Source organism: Molothrus ater, chromosome 4 (assembly GCF_012460135.2).
Source record: "Molothrus ater isolate BHLD 08-10-18 breed brown headed cowbird chromosome 4, BPBGC_Mater_1.1, whole genome shotgun sequence".
Classification (NCBI taxonomy): domain Eukaryota; kingdom Metazoa; phylum Chordata; class Aves; order Passeriformes; family Icteridae; genus Molothrus; species Molothrus ater.
In genome coordinates this window covers 70,389,570-70,407,989 of record NC_050481.2, presented here as the reverse complement: position 1 = coordinate 70,407,989, position 18,420 = coordinate 70,389,570, and the positions used below count along the sequence as shown (strand labels likewise).

The 18,420-nt window shown below is 45.1% G+C and overlaps 1 protein-coding gene across 3 annotated transcripts in view; it reads left to right on the top strand.

The window, feature by feature from the left end:
• The window catches only part of SLC4A11 (solute carrier family 4 member 11), a 94,235-nt gene that overhangs the window by 56,226 nt on the left and 19,589 nt on the right, over positions 1 to 18,420 (top strand). For all 3 annotated transcript variants that reach the window (XM_036382481.2, XM_036382483.2, XM_036382482.1), the window contains exons 9-14: positions 3,338 to 3,422; positions 10,452 to 10,577; positions 11,358 to 11,471; positions 12,497 to 12,629; positions 12,924 to 12,997; positions 17,591 to 17,816. In XM_036382481.2, the coding sequence (XP_036238374.1) occupies positions 3,338 to 3,422; positions 10,452 to 10,577; positions 11,358 to 11,471; positions 12,497 to 12,629; positions 12,924 to 12,997; positions 17,591 to 17,816 (758 nt within the window). The remainder of the gene's footprint in view (positions 1 to 3,337; positions 3,423 to 10,451; positions 10,578 to 11,357; positions 11,472 to 12,496; positions 12,630 to 12,923; positions 12,998 to 17,590; positions 17,817 to 18,420) is intronic.

Sequence of the window (18,420 nt, the reverse complement as noted above, 5' to 3'; positions counted from 1 at the left end):
GTTTTTATAAAACCATTTTATCCTTGAGCTCTTGGGAGATTCAGCCTCTGTATCCCCACCTCGCCCTGCCAGCACAAAGAGCTGGGAAAGGAGATTTCCTGGCAAGCCAAGGTTTGCCTGGAGAAGTAAGGTTGATTTGAGCTCTTAGACTGGATTCCTCAGCTCCTGAGAGCCATCTCCTGCTTTTCCTCCCTTGTGGAGAAGAAGCATTTAATATGAGCACGAACCCATGTGAGGCCAGGAGTGTAATTTCAACCTGTCAGCCACCCCCAGAGAAATAAACACCCTCACAGGAGCCCCTGGCCTATGACAAGTGAGCTCTCAGGAAGGTGTAAAGTCTCTGGGTGACATGAAAATCTGGCCTCTTGGATCCTGCAGTGATGGGAGAGGAAACAAGCCTTAAATTCTGGGTGTGAGTGGGATTTTTTGCAAGTGCTTGTTTTTACCTCTGCTGAAATACTGAGGGGGATGTGACAGTCACATTCCCTGCTGTGCCTACAGCACTGTCACTTTGCTTTGGCTCATCTCAGAGGATTATTTAGGCAAGGCTATGTACTCAATCATAATTAAGTCAGCCTGAAATCCTCTTGTTTACTGAGGCATCTAATTGTGATTTTGTTCATGGAGGAGCCCCTAACAGCTGTGATGTTTTTCTGGCTGTGATTTTGTGTTCTGTGTGGATTTGCTGAGGGGGCTGTGTGTGCTCAGCATCAGCAGGAGGGGGATACCAAGGATATTGTGGTTTTGCACAGACTCACATCCCTGATCTCTATAAAATACTCCTGCACTTTTGGGGAGGGCTGAGGAAGGGTCAGAGTTGTTAGAGCACATTTTTTATGTTTGGCTTTGTAGCTGCTAAGTGCTGGCTTAGCCTCTTCCTCTAACCCAAATAATGGCAAGAAGCTGGGAGAGATTTGTGGAATGCAAAGCGGAAAAATTCATGAACTTCATCTATTTGGCTAGGTTGGGGGAATAAAAGTGAAACCAAAAAAGGGCTGTAACTTTGGAGGCCAGTCTTTTATATTTTCTATTTTTTTCATCTTTTGTAACTCAGTCTTTTAGCAGCCTCCTACTGTAAGGAAGGCTGGAGAGGGCATGGAGTGACAGGAGAGGGGGGAATGGCATTAAGCTGAAAGAGGTAGATTCAGATGGGATATTAGGAAGAAATCCTTCTGTCACAGGGTGCCCAGAGAAGCTGTGGCTGCCCCAGGATCCCTGGAAGTGTCCAAGGCCAGGTTGGACACTGGGGCTTGGAGCACCCTGGGCTAGAGGAAGGTGTCCCTGCCTGTGGGCCTGGGTGGGCTTTGAGTCCCTTCCAGCCCAAACCATTCTGTGATTCTGTGATATCTGTGGTGCAGCCCAGGTTGAGTCTGAGGGTAGAGAGCAGAGAGGAAAGCTCACAGGAGGATCAGCCCAACAGCAGGAACAGCTTTTCCTGCTGGTGAGCTTCCACTGACACCCCCTACCCTCATTTCACACTCACACACACAAGAAATAAGTGCATGGAAGAAATCAGGGTGGGTCTTAAACATAACCCTGGTGCCTTGTGGGATGAGTTAGGCAGTGCTTTCCTCCTCTGCACACTCCCAGCTGCCTGGAATAGGTTTTGTTCCCCAGAGCCCCCTCCCTGTTGCCCCAGGCCAGCAGCAGCCACTGCTCCTCCTCCCCTGGAAGATGAGACACCCTGAGCATCCTTTTCCCCCATCCTTTTCCCTGTGCTCACTGCAGCATGATAAGTAAACATCCCAGTCTGAGGCCATTGTGATTCTCTGGCTGACTCATGCCTTCAGGAATCTCTTTCTGGGGGGAAAAATTAAATTGCTTTTCGAGTGCATCTGGCTTTGATGTCCAACTCTACCACCAAATATGGTTGAAATGCAGAGATTGTTCAGAAATGCTTCAAATGCAGATGTTTTGCTGGTAACACATCTGTCTCCTCATCCTGGTTGTTCAGGTTACAGTTGGAACTGTCCTAAAGTTCAAAAAGTCCTACAGGTGCATTGGCACATTGCAACAGAATTGACTTAAATAGCTGAAATCTGAGATGATACAGTCACTGATAAAGGAGCTGCTCCTCTTTTGCACCCCAAACCCAGTGATTGCTGTGCCTGGTGTATTCCTCCTAAAGGAAAATATCCCCTTCTTTATTTTGTTTGTATTTCTGATTTTCCAGGTGCTGCAAACAGGTGAGTCCCAGGAGAGAAGGCAAAGCTGTGTGTAGTCCATTAAATGAGCACTGTACCTTTATAAAGCACTCATTTTTATCACTTTCCACATAAAGCAGCCAAAGGAAGAGCTCCCTGCTGCTTTGAGATGATCTGTCAGTGTAAATTTTGTGTCTGTAATTTTTATTTCCCCCCTTACACTCCCTAGCAGAGCTTATAAGTCTTCTGTGCCTGTTTCTGCAATAAATACATGAAATGTTTTAGCTGAGGCAGCTGGGGTTGTTATCACTGCATAAAGGTGCATTTGATTTTCAGAGTGGTTTGTGTGCTCTGAGAGTAACAGGAAAAAATCTGACAGGTGCCTCATTTGTAAGTGTTGCCTACCCTGATGCTTTCCATGTGCTTTCCATAAGGAAGGAGTTGTGAGGACTGGGAGGCTGAGAGTCAATAGCAGCTGTCACATATTCCTGACAAGCTCCTCATTGCCTGTGCTGAGCAGCAGATCCTATCAGCAATCCCACTGCACCTTGCAGGCCCCCAAACCAGGAATAAAAGGGAACATGTTGGATTTTTGGAACCCTTCCCCAGTGTTTTTATTGTGTTTTAAGGGCAGAAATGATGGTTGTGTGGATTTATTCAAGCTTTTCCCTGTTGATGGAGTTTGAGGTGCAGACAACCTGAATTCCCTCACATCTCTTTGAGGTCTCCCTTTGCCATGGCAATGGCAAGGAAGAAGCACTTGCTGGGGGTCCTCTTTCAGAGGTTTCAGGTGGATTTAGGGGAATTTTTGTGCTGGCATCTAAAGGAAAAGTTGTGTGGAGGGATGGGGAAGGCGCCTCGGACCTGTTTAACCCCAGAGCACTCAATGTCTGATCCATCCCATGGATCCTCAGCTCCCTCACCTGCAAAGCAGGGATGCAGATAGGAATGGGAGGGGGAAAAGGGAAGGAAGGGAGGAAAACAGGGTGGTCTGGGGGATTTTCTCCTTTACAATGCTACGAGGATATAAATTGAATCCCGGTGAGTTTATTTTTATTATCACGACAAGATGGGATTTGAATGCCCTATTGAAAACGAGCCCTCTCGCTCCTATCAGGCTTGAATAAGGAGCTTAATCTCTTTAACAATGCATGAGCCTTTACACTGACACAGCACTTCCTTCCTTTCTTCAGCTGCACGACTTTCTCAGTATTGGCAAGGGGATTTCTGATGACATTGCACGAAGATTCCCAGTGTACGCGCTGGACTTCACCGATGGTACGTTGGCCAATGTTTATGGAAGCGCTGCCGCGAGTGGGGATTTTTTTTTTGTGATGTGATGTCCTGTTTACAGTGTGCATTCAATGTGTGCTTTGATATGTGTAACAGCTCTCCTGGCCCTTGTTTAAAAGGGTGTTTTGGCAAAAGCCTGTGAATGGGCAGCGTGGAGCACTGGAGATGAGGCTCCTGCAGCGTTTCCTTAATGAAGGTTCTGGCTGTGCGCGGATGAGGATTTTAATTTTTATTAAGCGGTGATTAAATGGATCGATTATTACCGTGTGTAGACTCACATCAACTCCTTGCAACCTAATTACTCAGCACTGGCCTGATAGGCCCTTTCTGCTGCCTCTGCAAGCTGGCTCCACACTAATTATAGTGATGCTGTGGGAGTTGAGAATGCTTAAACAAAATGTGAGCTGCGGTAACTTCAGCCCAGTGTTGTGAAAAACAGGATACGGCTCGTCCGCTGCCACCACATCACAGGAGCAGCACACAGTGTTTAAAGTGAGCCTCAGCTTGATGCAGCTCCCACAGTGGCCTTGGTGTTTTCAAGAGTTGTTTTCTCCCTTTTCACTCACAGACTTTCACTTTCTTGAAGGCTGGGCAGAATCTTCAGGGCAAAGTGAGATTACAGAGCCCCAGCCTGACATCAAAATGTGTTTCTTGGCTTGTTGGGGAGCTGGTTAATATATTCAATCTCATACCCAGAAAGTTCAAATAAAACAGAGAATTAAAGTGTAGGCAGGGAGAACCTTGGAGATTTATCAGATACATCAGGAATTTATCTCTTCCTGCTGTTAAATCCACCTTAGCTCAAATGTGTGTCCCTGCCTCCCTCAGTGCACTGGTGCTGTGAAGGCTCATGAGATGAGGTGATCTTCTTTGGATTAGGCATAAAAAAACCAAGATGCACACCCAGACCCCAATTTTCAGAGTCTTCTCTTGCAAAGCCACCTTGCACAGGCAGCTTAAGCTTCAGAGCAGCCTGGCCAAGGCTGTGGATGTGTGTCCTCACCCCCTTCCAACCAGCAGAGGAACGTGAATGAGATGTTGGCTTAGCACAGGGGTTGAGTGCTGGGTGCTTTCTCCAGGTGCTTTGGCACTGCTGGGATGAAACGTATTTTCAGGAGACTTGGTGTGATGGGAGGGCTAATGCTGATTTCTCTGGGGATGTGAGGGTGTTTTGGGGAGGATGGGGGATGTAAAATGATTTTCAGGGGAGCAGCAAGGATTTGGATAAAACAGAAACGATTTTTGGTATGTGCATCGCTGGCATCAGGTCTGGCAGGGGACTTCAGCTCCTAATCTGGACACTTCATCCCTTTGGCTTTCTAGAGCTGTCAAAGGCTCATTTTTCATTATAAAGGGATATTGAAGCACTTGAGAAGGGAACTGCTGCAGAAGTGCCTTGTGGAGACCCGTGTTTGCCTCAAGACAGAGCAGTGTCTGCTGTGCCTGTCTGAGCTCAGCGGGCACAAAACCATCAAATTTTGGTCCTGCAGCCAATTCTGGCTGTCAGCAGACTTGGAAGCCCCCTTCAGGGTCCATATTTTGGCTCTGACTGCATCCATATTGGACCCTGTGGGTGCTGCCTCAGCCCTGGGCTCTTGGCTGTGAGCTCTGCAGGCTTTGCACACATTGATGTACAGAATGGGCATAAAATTGGGATAAAATGGAACCACGGGTTAAAAAGTGTCAGTGTTTTGTTATACAGCTTCTGGAGAGTGGAAAAGAGCCCAATGAAACTCCAGAACTACTTCAGCTCAAATGGGAGGTTCTCATTTTGGGAGCAGTTGTGCCCTTTCAATAGGAAATGGGGAAAAAGGGATTTTCTAAAAAGCACTGCATGTTAGTATGGCCATTTCTTCCCAGAAATTAGGTTGAATTCTTTAAGGAACTGCTTGAAATGAAAAGCAGATGGAGCATGAAGCATCTGCCATAAACCACTGAGACTGAAGGTGATCAGGAATGTGGAATTCCTGGAGCATTTTAAAGCAGTGGTGCATCAGAACATGAGGGATTTGAACTATCCCAGTATCTGCACTCCAGACAGCCACATGTGCACCATCAAAGAGCTCTGTATTACAAAGATGCTCGGTTTTGGATGGTTGGAGTCTCTAAATCCTCAATCTCAGAAGCATCCTGGGGTTTGGGGTTAGACAGATAAACCCATCAGGGGCAGGGTGATAAATCATGAGGTTTTTTGTAGGACCAGGAAATCTTTGGCCAGTTGGAGTTTTGTGGGATTGGTCCTCTTCATACACTGCACAAATTTCCCTTAAAGGAAAAAGTCTTTCTCTCTTTTTTGTTTTTTCCCCCCTTTTTACTCCAGATTAGGAACTCATCAACTTCATTTTGTGGCAAAGTCTTGTGCATTTTACTGAATGGGTTAAAGGATCAAGGAAGAGTTTCTAAACTTTTTTTCCAGGATTTTGGTGATAAAGATGGCTTTTAATAGATGTCTTCCAGCAGGAGCATCTGAAGATGAACAACTGGGTTATGCTGAGTCTGAGAATCCTGTAGTTTTCCTTTAAACTGGAATTTACTCCATTTGGCTGTGACCTTTGTGTGTAGGATTCTATCTTAAAAAAACAGTGTGACTGAACTTCATCCTGATCCTGTCAAATTGGCTCAGAGCACTTGTGTGTCGATTTTATTACTCTTTAAGCCTCAAACTGGAGCTTCCAGAAATTTCTTTATATTGAGGCTGATGTGAGTGAAAGGGGATTCTGCCTGGACTCAGATGCAAGATTTCTGAAACTCCTGAAAGCTGCTGTCCTCATTCTTCAGTGTTATTTTCTGGGACAACACAGAGGAACAAACACAACTGCAGTGCCTGAAGTGCCCAGTGGGAAATGTGAGGTGCCTGAGATTTTTATGGTGAGGCTTTGATGCTGTGTTCTTAAACATCCATATTCCTTCACCTCCTGGGGAGGGAAAATGAAGGAAAAAGAGGAGAACTGAGGTTTATTCTCTTTCTCCCTGTTTTTTCTGAGCTTGTGTCTTTGATGCCTGGCTGTGGTGGGTGGATAGCTCTGCTGGAAGTGTGAATTTCTCCCTGTCCTTGGTCCTGCAGAGGGTCCCTAACCAGCTCCTGAGGTCTGCTGGCAGATCCTTGGGATTTGCTGTGGTGTTTTGCAGGAGGGAGATCTCCAAAGCTCCCTGCAATGTGGGCATGCTAAGAAGGAAGGCTTGAAAGTGCTGGAGAAATTGGATTTGAAAGAGAACTTTTGTTTTGCTGGCTGTCTAAGGTAGCTCAGAGCTTAAACCTTGATCTGAGCCCAGAGAAGTGTTGACCCTGGACTGGTTTTGGTGTGTGCCAAATCCTCATCAGCTTTCCTGCCTGGTTGCCTTGGCCACCTTGTGAGTCAGGATTCCATTCCTGGGGAAGGAGGGGAAATAAAGGGATTGCAGAGAGGCTTTTCCCTTTCTCCCTGTCTCTCCTGCCCTAGCTCAGATATGAGGGAGCTCCTGCATCACCCTGCAGCCCTTCATCCCTTAATACCACCTGGGTACCAAAGTTTAACATCCCAAACTTGTCATGATTGCCCAAAACATCCAACTTGGGTTGCTTTGGGGTCTCTTTGTGTCAGTGGTGGATGGGAATGTTCTAAAGATGCATAAAAGCATCATGTTTTGTGGATGGATGTTGCCTTCCAAGAGACCCAGGATTTCTTGGGAAATGGGCTGAAGGGAGTGAGATGGAAAGGGAAAAGACTGAACCTTGATCTGATTTTTCATGCCTCTCTGCTCTCAGCATATGCTTGGCTTCTGCTCCAAACTCCCTGAGTGCATTTCCTGTTCCAGTTGAGTTCTTAGTCCCCCTTGTTCTGTGATTTACTCTTCACAGGACTTCAGGGAAGATTCATCTTCACAACACTGGGCAGAGTACAGCAGCTACCACATAAATGAAAGCCCAGCTTTTGAGGGCTTTAGGAGAAGTTTGTAATTCTGAGTTTTACAGTGTTTTTAATATGATTTTTTTTTAAATTAGGGCTGCAGGTCATTGTAATTAAACTTTCTTTGCACAGGATATTTCAGAGAATGTCCATCAGTTGTGATTTTGATTTGGTAAATACACAATTAATAGACTTCAGGAACTGTAAACCCAGTTTTCAGAGCTGCTGGTCATTAACTTACTGCTGTGGAATCCCAAGCAAAGTGAGGCCAGGATTGCTGCAGTTTCCCCTGAAATTGTAACCTTGTCTCTACAAACTGTGACATTGCAGAAATCAAGGCAGGTAAAATGGAACTGTCACGTTGATGAACATAATTGCTCCCCATTCCAGTGTGTAGCTATACCTTAATTTCAGGGGAATGCTCCTGTAATAATCAGCTACTCAGATTCCACAGCTGGACCAAGAGTTGATTTTTATGCTATAAATTTCCATGGTGCAGGTGGAGTGACACATTTTTCAGTGGCTTTATGAGCCTTGTCACAGATGAAATGCCATCATAATGCACCTCACCTTCTTCTGAATGAAGCCACAGCAGTCCATGGGCTGCAGAACATCCTGAAAAGGTTTCACCAGATGTTGGCTTTAAAAAGGCAGAAGAATTGTGGTTAATGCTGGATTTCAGTGCCTGTTGCTATACAGGTGGATTTGTAGAAGGAGAGGCAATGTTTGGTCGTGACTGCAATTAAAGAGTGAGCAGTCAGCTTTGGGAAGGAGTGTGTTTAATCTGGTGTAATTATTGTCTCCATTACAAAGGGAATTTCACTGCCCACCAGAAAGATTCTTGATCCTAGAATCTTATCTAGCTGATTATGGATTAAAGAAAGTGCTGGAAGTCTTGGACCCAGCCAGGGTGAATCACAGAATCACTGAAGTTGGAAAAAACCTCCAAGATTGAGTCCAAGCTGTGCCCAATCCCCACCTTGTCCCCAGCCCAGAGCACTGAGTGCCACCTCCAGGCCTTCCTTGGACAGCTCCAGGGAGGGGCACTCACTGCCTCCCTGGACAGCCCATTCCAGTGTTTAACAACCTTTTCCATGAGGAAATTCCTCCTGATGTTCAGCTGAAGCTCTCCTGGTGCTAGCTTGAGGCCATGTCCTTATGCACAAGGACCTCCATGACCAGCAAGGGCTCCTTTGCCAGGATAGAAACTGAAAATGAAATTTTGTGATGCTCTTCAAGGTTTCTTCCTTCTGCCCTCTCATGCTATGGTTTAACCACCTGAACCTTTTAAAAAAGATATTATTTGCTTCTCTGGACCTGGTTGTCCTTTCAGAAATTATTTCAAACCTTCCAGGCATTGTTGCCCCTGACCTTTCATATTGGAAAGACTCCCTTGTCCAAACAGCAATATTTTGGAGTGACAGAATCCTTTGAACGAGGGTGTGACCGTGTCTATTCATGGAACCTCCCCTCAGCCCTGTTTGTCTTGCCAAATCCTTCCTTTTCTCTAAAGGTTTTGAGCAGTTTGGGGTGTGAGGTAGGAGCCTGCAGCTGCTGGAGTCAGGATCACAGGATGTCTTCATCTGTGAGAATTAAATTCCTTTGAGTTGCCAGGAGTGGTTTATTAATGTGACCTGTGGTTTCTGGATCTTCCCAATAAATGGAAAGGAATTTGCCTGGGAACAGCTGGTCTGATGACTCCCAAAAGGTCAAACTCATATTTGCATGCTTGAGGTGTCTCTTGTCAGGTTTTAGCCTGGAGTTTGAGGATGCTGAGCATCAGAAGTGCTCTTTGTGTCTGTTCCTCTCCTGCCTGCAAGCAGGCACCTCACAAGGTGTCCTTTATTCATGTGGCTGCCTGTTCGTGACACATCACCTTTGATTTTTGGGTTTTTACATCCTCCTTCCATCCTTATCTCTGCCCTGCAAATGGTGCAGAAAGCAGATGTTAGATAAGATCCCAAAGTCACTGAGAGATTTTTGTTCTTTTCATTCTGGTGATAAAGATTTTCAGTGTGGCACCTATAACCTCAAAAGCCAAGCCCTCCTTTATCTGATCCAACTCATTTTTTTTTGTTTTACCTCTCTCAGCAAGGCACTGATGCTGCAAAAGCTTAGATGGACATTTAGGAGCTCAGGGCAGATTCCTGTGTGGGAATTCTTGGCTCTGGAGCCTTCCAGAAAGGGGAATTGGGCAGCTCCAAGCACCTCCAGCTGTTTTAGAGGAACAGCACCATCAAGGATGGTGGAAAAGGCAGCCTGGAGGCTGAGGAGACTTTTTCCAGTGCATCCTCTCTGTTCTGTGGAAAAACTTGTGTTCTCCTGGAGCAACATCAGCTGCTGTCATCTCATCCTTTCTCCTGTGCATCCCCAGTGAGCTCATAGCAACATCAGCCTGAAAACAGGAAGGGGAAGGGAAGCTACTTCAGAGGCTCTTAAATCCATATTCTGACACTTTAATTCTCTTTCTGGCTGCTTTGTGTTTTGGCCTGGCGTGTTTTTTTCCGATGGAGATGAGAGGGGGGTGAGTGGATGGAAAAGAGAGAGGCTGTTCTTTCGGCAGGGCTTGGTAAATCAAACTTCAATGTAGCCATTCCTGGGGCTGTTTGTTTCTTGTCCTTCTGCCATTTTTTTTGGCTCAGAGTAGCATATTATTGATCAAACCTACAGCCTTGGACATCTGTCTAGGGAAAAATGAAATGCTTCATGTTTTCCTGCCCGAGACAAAAGTAGAGAAGGCAAGAGATTGTCATGAAGCTCGTTAGGGACACAGTCCAGAATGCCTGAAAAGTTGGTGTTAAAAAGGCAGGGGTGGGGGTTTATGAACCCTAAACTTACAGTTTCTGCCTTGATCATCTTCCAAGCTCTGCAGAGTCACAAAACTGAGCACAAGGCTTCTTGTATTTCCTGTTTTGATGATGTCAAAAATGTCTGGTGGCAATTTTGGTGCTACTTCTGGTCCCAGATGAACAGAAGAGTGTAGGTTGTCCAGAATCAAATATTAACAGTTTGGTTACATATTTAAAGTTTGGACTGAACTTCTGCTTCTCAAGATGAACTAACAGTAGCTGTGGCTGATGTGAGAAGGTTTTCAGTGCTTTACCAACATGATTTTTGTTTGCCCCAGGTATTATTGGGAACAACAAAGCTATAGGGAAATACATCACAACCATGATCTTTCTGTACTTTGCCTGCCTCCTTCCAGCCATTGCTTTTGGGTCCCTCAATGATGAAAATACCCGAGGAGCTATTGGTGAGTTCATCAGTTTTGTGCTTCTTAAACTTACCAGTTTAGTGCATTTGATTCCATGTATTCAAAATTTCATTATGGTCACAGAAAGTTCTGATAGTTTTTATTTACAGGGGGAAAACAAACCCAAAATCATGACTGAAGGATTTTTTTCTAATTAAGTTTATTACTTTTGTTAAAAACCAGAAAAATTGAACACTGCTTTTGGTGTTATCATCTGACTTGGACTGATACAGATGTATGCTACTGTATCTTTGAATTATGCTGACTTAATGTAATTATTTGCACATTTTTCTTGGTACAAGCTCCTGTGCTTTTGACCTGGATTTGATTATCAGCATTGAAATCCCTGGGACAGAGCTAAACATCATCCTTTATCCCAGTTGTAGAAGCAGTTGGTGCTGCAGTCACAGTTCAAACAAGCACTGGTTATGTCTTATAGGTGTTAAAATAAAATAAATACTTTTAAAATGTATACAATATAAAAGAAATACATTTAAAATGTATACAAAATAAAATAAATACATTTAAAATACATATATAAAATATAACGATGCACACAAAAAATCCCAGAGTCCACCAGTTAGCTGAACAGCTGGAAACCTAAATTACAGATATGAATAAAGGGTCACTTTTTGATTTATGAGTGTGTTACCTCTGCACTCTTTAAACATTTCTTCTCCTCATTAGTGGTTGGTTTTTCTGCCCTGTGAATGCTCCTGGATGAGGCAGGGATTGACCCAACTCCCTCCCTGTTTTTGTTTCCACCCTCCCCAATTCCAGATGTGCGGAAGACGATTTTCGGGCAGTGCATTGGAGGGCTGCTCTACGCCCTCTTCTCAGGGCAGCCCCTGGTGGTGCTGCTGACCACAGCTCCCTTGGCCCTCTACATCAATGGTGAGTCTGCAGCAGGGGATTTGAGGGATTGGGACTTTGGGTGAGAGCTTTGTAGAGCTTGAGTTGGGTTTGTTTGATAAATTGATGTTTAATGGCCGCTATCAGGGAAAGGTTCCCCCCCAGGGGGTGGTGGGGCATGGGAACAAGCTCCTCTGGGAAGTTACAAGGCACAAAGTCAAGAAATGCTTGGACGGGGCTCTAAGGTGCATCATGGGGTTGTTGGGGTGTCCTGTGTGGGGCCAAGAGTTGGGTGGATAATCCTGGGGGGTCTCTTCCAGCTCAGGATGTTCTGGGATTCAAAACCTGAATCAATTCCTCCCCTTTCCATCACCATCAGAATCAGAATATCCTAAGTTGGAAGGGACCCACAGGGATCATCAAGACCAGCTCCTGGTTTAGTTCAAATTGTTTTTCTAAAAAAATCATTTTTCAGAGAAAAAACTTAAAGAAAATAAGCATTTCTTCAGCTTCACTGAGGAAATCTGTTTAAGTAATGGTTTTCTCATGTGGCTGTGTTTAACCACCTTGACACAAAGTTTTTTGGGTTTGTTAAGTTTTGAATTTTTCTAATCAATGTTTTAAAGTATCATCAGCAGCTTTCCAGGTATTGCAAGCTGATCTCAATGAACCAGAGATCAGCCAAAGGAACAAGCTCAGTATCTGTGGGGATAATCAGAGGATGGGGCTGGAAAGAGCAGCTGTGACACCCCTTGCTCAACAGCATCCCAAAATGTCAGTGAGAGCAAATTCCAACTGCTTTGGTAGCCTCAATCCCAAGGAAAATTGCTTTGAGCAGTATGGGGGAGAACATTTTTCCAAGTGTCTCTCCCCATTTCTTGTGGTGGAAGGGGAGAACAGTTTGTGTTGATCCAGTGGAAGTGCAGGAATATGGATTTAATGGTATCTGTAATAAATGCGCTGGGGTAAAGTCTTGAAATTGGTTCTTTGTGGCCTGGAGCAGATGGGGATCACTGGGTGGCAGGGACAGGAGCTGATTGTGACACATGAATGCTTCACTTTTGCAGTCATCCAAGGAATCTGTGATGACTACAACTTGGATTTCAGTGCATTCTATGCCTGGATTGGACTCTGGAACAGCTTTTTCCTTGTGATCTACTCCCTCTTTAATGTCAGCCTCCTGATGAAGCTCTTTAAAAGGTAGCTATTTTCAAGAAGTCACATTTTGATCAGATTATTCTTCAAATGGAAAAATTACACATTCCACAAGCTCCTTAATTATGAACTTGCTGCAAAATGTATTTTGTGAGATGAGGAAAGTATCATTTTGGCTTATTGTTCCAGCTTGAAAGAAGTTCTCTGATTTACTGGGTTTTGTTTCTAACTTGGAGCCTAACTCAAATTGGTATATTTTCATGTAAATTGATGAATATGCTAATTTTTCTTTGAGCAGAGTTGAATGCAGCTCTATTAATTCCTGGGCTTTTTCCACAGGTCAACAGAAGAAATAATTGCACTTTTTATATCCATCACATTTGTGCTTGATGCCATCAAAGGCATTGTTAAAGGTAAGTCTTGCAACAGTGTTTTTCAGAGCAGATCTCTGCTTTGCTGCCTTGTCAAAGGCAAGCACAAGGCTGCAAAAATGTGTGATGTTTGCTTGTTCTGTGTTCAAAGTCTTCAGGGAAAAAAAGAAAATCAGTGTGTGTGAGATGGAAGCCACCCTTTGTCAGCAGTTTACCTGGGTGTGCAGAATTTTTAGCAGCTCTAATTTCTGTTGGTTGAGACAGAATTGGTTTCTAAATTTTCACCAAATGGAGAAACCATTATGTTATTGATGTGAGTGCTGGCAAAAAAAAAAAAAAGTCCAATTTGAATGCAGTGTTTGGAGTCCTTATTCCTTCACTCATTATTCAGACTCTGGGAGGGAGTTGAAAGATGGGTTGAGATTTCCTGGTTTTCCCTGGGATCTGAAACCCTTCTCTAATGGCAGTACAAGGATTGCAGTGCCTCCAGCACCTTCCTAAATCTCCTCTGCCCTTTCCAGCCATTTGGTTTTCCCATTTCTGGGTTAAATTCTAAATCTCCTTGGAGAGCCTTGGGGTTTAACAGATTCCTCTGTCACTTCTCTCCCTCCCCACGGGGATTGGCAGGAGGTGTTTCAGGAGGTGAATCATGGTAGAGAAATACCTTGTGAGTGGCAGCATTTCTGTTCATCCCAGTGAGGAGCTGGACAATTCCTTGATTTTTATGATTTGTTGTCCAACATCCCAAAGTTTGGGCTATCCTTTGAAATCCTTCAGGATACACCCAAGCACACTCCTTGTTTTTAAGACACTCAGGCTTGCAAGGGAATGCTTTCCAAGAGATTTGACACTGCAGAGCAATTTGAAGTGAGAAACTTTCTCGCTTGACTGGGAATCCTTAATTGCCTTGTGTGCTTTGATTGTGCAATCAGAGAGTGGTTTTTTTCTCTGTAGAACACCTGCATCTTTTAAATATCCTGCTTGGAGCTTGGTGAGGCAGAGGTTTTATGGGTTAGTTGTTGACTCTGTGAGCTTTGCTGAGTGTGGGCTCTCAGTGCCCTGTCCTAGAGGCATGGGACAGTCTCCAGGTGGTCCTCAACAGAGCATTCAGCTGCTCTGTAAAAATGAGCAAATATTCACAAAGTTTCTGTAGCCCAGAGCTGGTCTCCCATAGCAGAGGTTAAAAATGCTGGAGGCATCCATTGCTCTTGTCTGCCAGACTTTCAGAAATATGGAAGTAAATCCTTGGAGTATTGCAGTGGGAACAGGAGAAGATGCTGTAAGACATGGGGCAGTGGCCTTACTGACAGAAACCAGGTTTAGATTGGATATTAGAGAGAAAATCTTCCCTGTGTGGGTGGTGAGGCCCTGGCAGAGTGCCCAGAGAAGCTGGGGCTGCCCCTGGATCCCTGGAAGTGTCCAAGGCCAGGTTGGATGGGACTTGGAGCCCGCTGGGATAGTGGAAGCTGTCCCTGCCCATGGGATGGGGTGGAACAAGATGATCTTAAAGATCCCTTCCAACCCAACACATTCTGGGATTTTATGTGTGATTAGTGAACCAGTTGAATGTTCTTTGTACTTGTGAAGGGATGAATTTGTAGGAATGATGGTAATAAAGTCACACCAACACTCCTTTGCCAGCTCATGTTGGCTTCAGCTGCACCTGGGAGTGTTCAGGGCTCCACAGGTGGGACCAAAGCTGTTTCCTGACACAGGAGGGCACCAGTGCTGGCAGGCACAGACTTTTTATCCTTAACCCTCTTAAAGCCCATATTTATAAACATGTCACCAGTCAACTCATGGCCACAGGCTCATCTTTGTTCTTCCCTGCCTGTTTTTGAGGAGGTGATGGTTCACTGCTGCCACCTCCTCCTCCCACTCAAAATTTTGGTTGAGCAGTTCAGTAGGAAGTGAAAGCTGATATTTTCTCGGTGCTGTTTAAATGTGTCCTGTTCGTGCCTTGGCTTCCTGAGTGCCAGGGGACAATGCCACCTCTTCCCAGATGTTTTCCCAGCCTGTTCAGAGCATAGGAAAGGAGGGGAGGGGAACCAAAGCCGTGAGGGTTCACGCAGTCCCGGTGACACTTTGTTTTCACTGCCTGGCCCGGCCACCGAGGCCGTGTTTGTTTGATCTTGACATCTGCACTGAGCAGGAAATGGTTTCCTCTGAGCAGGCAGAGGAAAACAAAGCCAGCTCATGTTGTTGGAGGCTGGAGAAGGGCTTGGCTTCAGCCAGGGCACCCCTGGCTCTGCTGCTCTCTCTGGATGATGGCAGCGAGGTTCACTGAGCTCTGGTGTGAAAACAAACCAGAAATGTTCAGGAATCAAATCCTTCCCAGCAAGGTGGTATGAGATGAAGGCCTCCACTCTCTGTCTTGGCGTGTTCTTGTTGCTTGAATTAAAATACAAGAGTAAAGCAAGGTTTTTTTCCTCTATCCAGGGGGGACTGGAGCAATCCTGCCTGGGTTGGTGCATAAAAATGGAATTGCAGCCTCAGAGATGGAACATGGAGTGATGTAGTCAAGCTGAGCACCAAAGATCAGCCCCAAATATATTGCTGCAATATATCCCAGCCATAAATATGTTATTACCATATAGCCATCTGTGGGAGCTTGAGAAAATCTACAAAATCCAAAACAAAGTCACTTGTTTGTTACTCATTCCAGTCCAAATCTTAATCCAGAGGAATGCAAATATATTCTCTGTAGTTCCTGGCTTGTTTGTGCTGCTGGTTTCTCTGATGCTCAGATGTGTCCCTAGGACTCAGTAGCACTCAGGGTGAGCAGGCTTTTCTCCCTGGCCAGCTGTGAATTCCCAGGAAATGCTGCCAGAATCATTTTTGTCAGGACAAAAGCGTCCTTTGGCGTTCAGAGCCAGAAAGTGCAAATCTTCTAACCACCCATTCTGTGCCAGGCTGTGGGTTATGGCAGTGCCCTCGGGCCCAGGTTTTGGGTTTTTTTACCTATTTTCAGAGCAGGTGTGTGTGTGTGTGTCCTGCCAGGGCTGAGGCAGCTGGAGCACAGAGGGAGGAAATAAAGGAGAGCAGAGCCTCTTCCATAGCACGCGATGGGGAACCTTTCTGGACCGGGGTCAGGATGGAATTGCTCCTCACTGGGGCAACCTTTCTGGAGCTTTAAGATGATCTCCTCACTCCTGGCTGCTCTTGGTGCAGTTTGAGAGGTTACATTTTGATCTGTAAACCTTCTGTGATGTTTAAATTTATGTACAGATGTATTGAATGAGAGGCAGTCTTGTCTTTCGTGGCCTACATGCCACGCTGGCCTCATCCACTTGTGGAATGCCAAGACTCCTCTTAAAGCACCTTTAAATCCTTCCAAAGATGGTGCAAGAAAGTTCATTACTGCATTTCAAATGGCTTCTTGGTTGAACTTGGGGCATTTTACACTGAGGTGAGCTCCAAAGCAGCAGTAACACAACCTGGGCTTCAGCCAGACTCAAGATGGTTGCAAATATTGGTTGTGCTGCACAAGAACATTCAAAGTTTCTTTTCAAATATTCAGAATTAGTTTGTCTTCACTGCTTTCCCTGTGGCCACTGCAGATGGAAAAGCTGGAGTGTTTGGGGCTTTCAGAACCTGGATTATTATTTGAGGGTGAGGGAAATGTTAGGAAGTGCATTTTAGCCTAAGCTTCAGGTGGTTGTGGTTTTGCCTAGAGAGGATGGTCTTGCCCTGAAGTTCTCTATGCAAAGTTTGAAGGGGTATTTTGACCAAAATGAAGAAAGGTAATGGGACTGCAAAGCTCTGGCATGGTGGTTTCCATGCTTTTGTATTTCCCATGGGTACAGGGAAGTGTGGATGCTGCATGTTGCCATTTGAGCAGATATTGAGGGAACACTGAGGCTGCAAAGCCCAAATCCCATCTTCTGGTTTTACTTGCTCCTTCAGGCTATTCTTCCCCAAAGAGATCAAATGATCCCAAAACCATATTTATACACTTGGAGCCAGCCAGTGACATAGAAATGGGAACACAGTAAATGCTCAAGAGCAAGAGGGTCTTTACAGCTGTCCATTCCTTATATAAATGCCTTTGAGCTGATCTAAAACATTTATGGACAGTTCCAGAGGCTTTGCTGGGTATTTTGCTTGTGCAGGTTTACTTCAGGCCTGTAACTTTAATTTGCATTGTAAATTTAAATGTTCTGCCAGGTTTTGCGTATCAACACTTACCTCTAAAATCTGGACTAGCCTTGGAAGAAAAGTAATTAGTGTACACTGTGTAATCCACTTAAGGATCTGTGCAGCCTGGCTGCTCTTAGTGTTTCCAGAGAATCCTGATGGAATTTGTTTGCCAGGCTGCTGAAAGCAGGTGTCTAGATAGAAATATTTATATGTGTATGTAACAGCAGTGCTTCCAGTGTTGGGAACAAAACCACATAATTAGCACTGGAAGTCCTTACAGTGTTGCTTTATAGATTAATCTAACTTAACTGTTAAAAAAAGTGAAAAAATCAATTTGTGAAGCTAAGAGCAACAGCTCTGATTACTTTCTGCAGGCTTGAGAGGCAGAGCTGGCGAAGCATAACGTTAATACTTCGTGATCAAGCAAGAAACCCACTTTATTTTACTTGCTTTGATTGTCCTCTCCTAACGCTTGCCTGTTGGTTGTTTGTGCAGTTTTTAAGAAATATTACCACAATGACCACAAAGGAGATGGGAAATCAGGGGCTGATGCTATCCCAGGCCTTGGCATCAACACCAGCTTCTTGATGAACTCCTCAGTGAGCGAGAACCAGACTTGCACTCACGATGGGCACTACGGGCGCGAGACCGCCGTCCTCAGCCTCATGTTGATGTTGGGAACCCTCTGGCTCGGCCACACCCTCTATCAGTTCAAGAAAAGGTGAGTTGTTTAGAGCTCAGACTGCTGATTGTTTCATGTTCTCTCTGAGGGAGTCATTAACAGCTTAGAACTTAATTCACAGAATGACCAGGTTGGAAGAGACCTTCAAGATGATCCAGTCCAACCCAGCCCCAACACCTCAACCAAACCCTGGCACTGAGTGCCAAATTCAGTCTTTTTTTAAACACATCCAGGGAAGGTGACTCCACCACCTTCCTGGGCAGCCATTCCAGAACTTTATTACCCTTTCTGTAAAAAACTTTTTCCTGATACCCAACCTGTATTTCCCTTGGTGCAGCTTGAGACTGTGTCCTCTGGTTCTGTCAGTGCTGCCTGGAGAAAGAGACCAACCCCACCTGACTACAACCACCTTTTAGGAAGTTGTAAAGAGTGATAAGATCACCTCTGAGTCTCCTTTTCTCCAGGCTAAACAACCCCAGCTCCCTCAGTTGTTCCTCACAGGGTTTGTGTTCCCAGCCCCTCTCCAGCCTTGTTGCCCCCTCTAACGCACTCAAGTATCTCAATGTCCTTCCCAAACTGAGGGGCCAGAACTGGACACAGCACTCAAGGTGTGACCTCACCAATTCTGCAACCCAGGAAAATC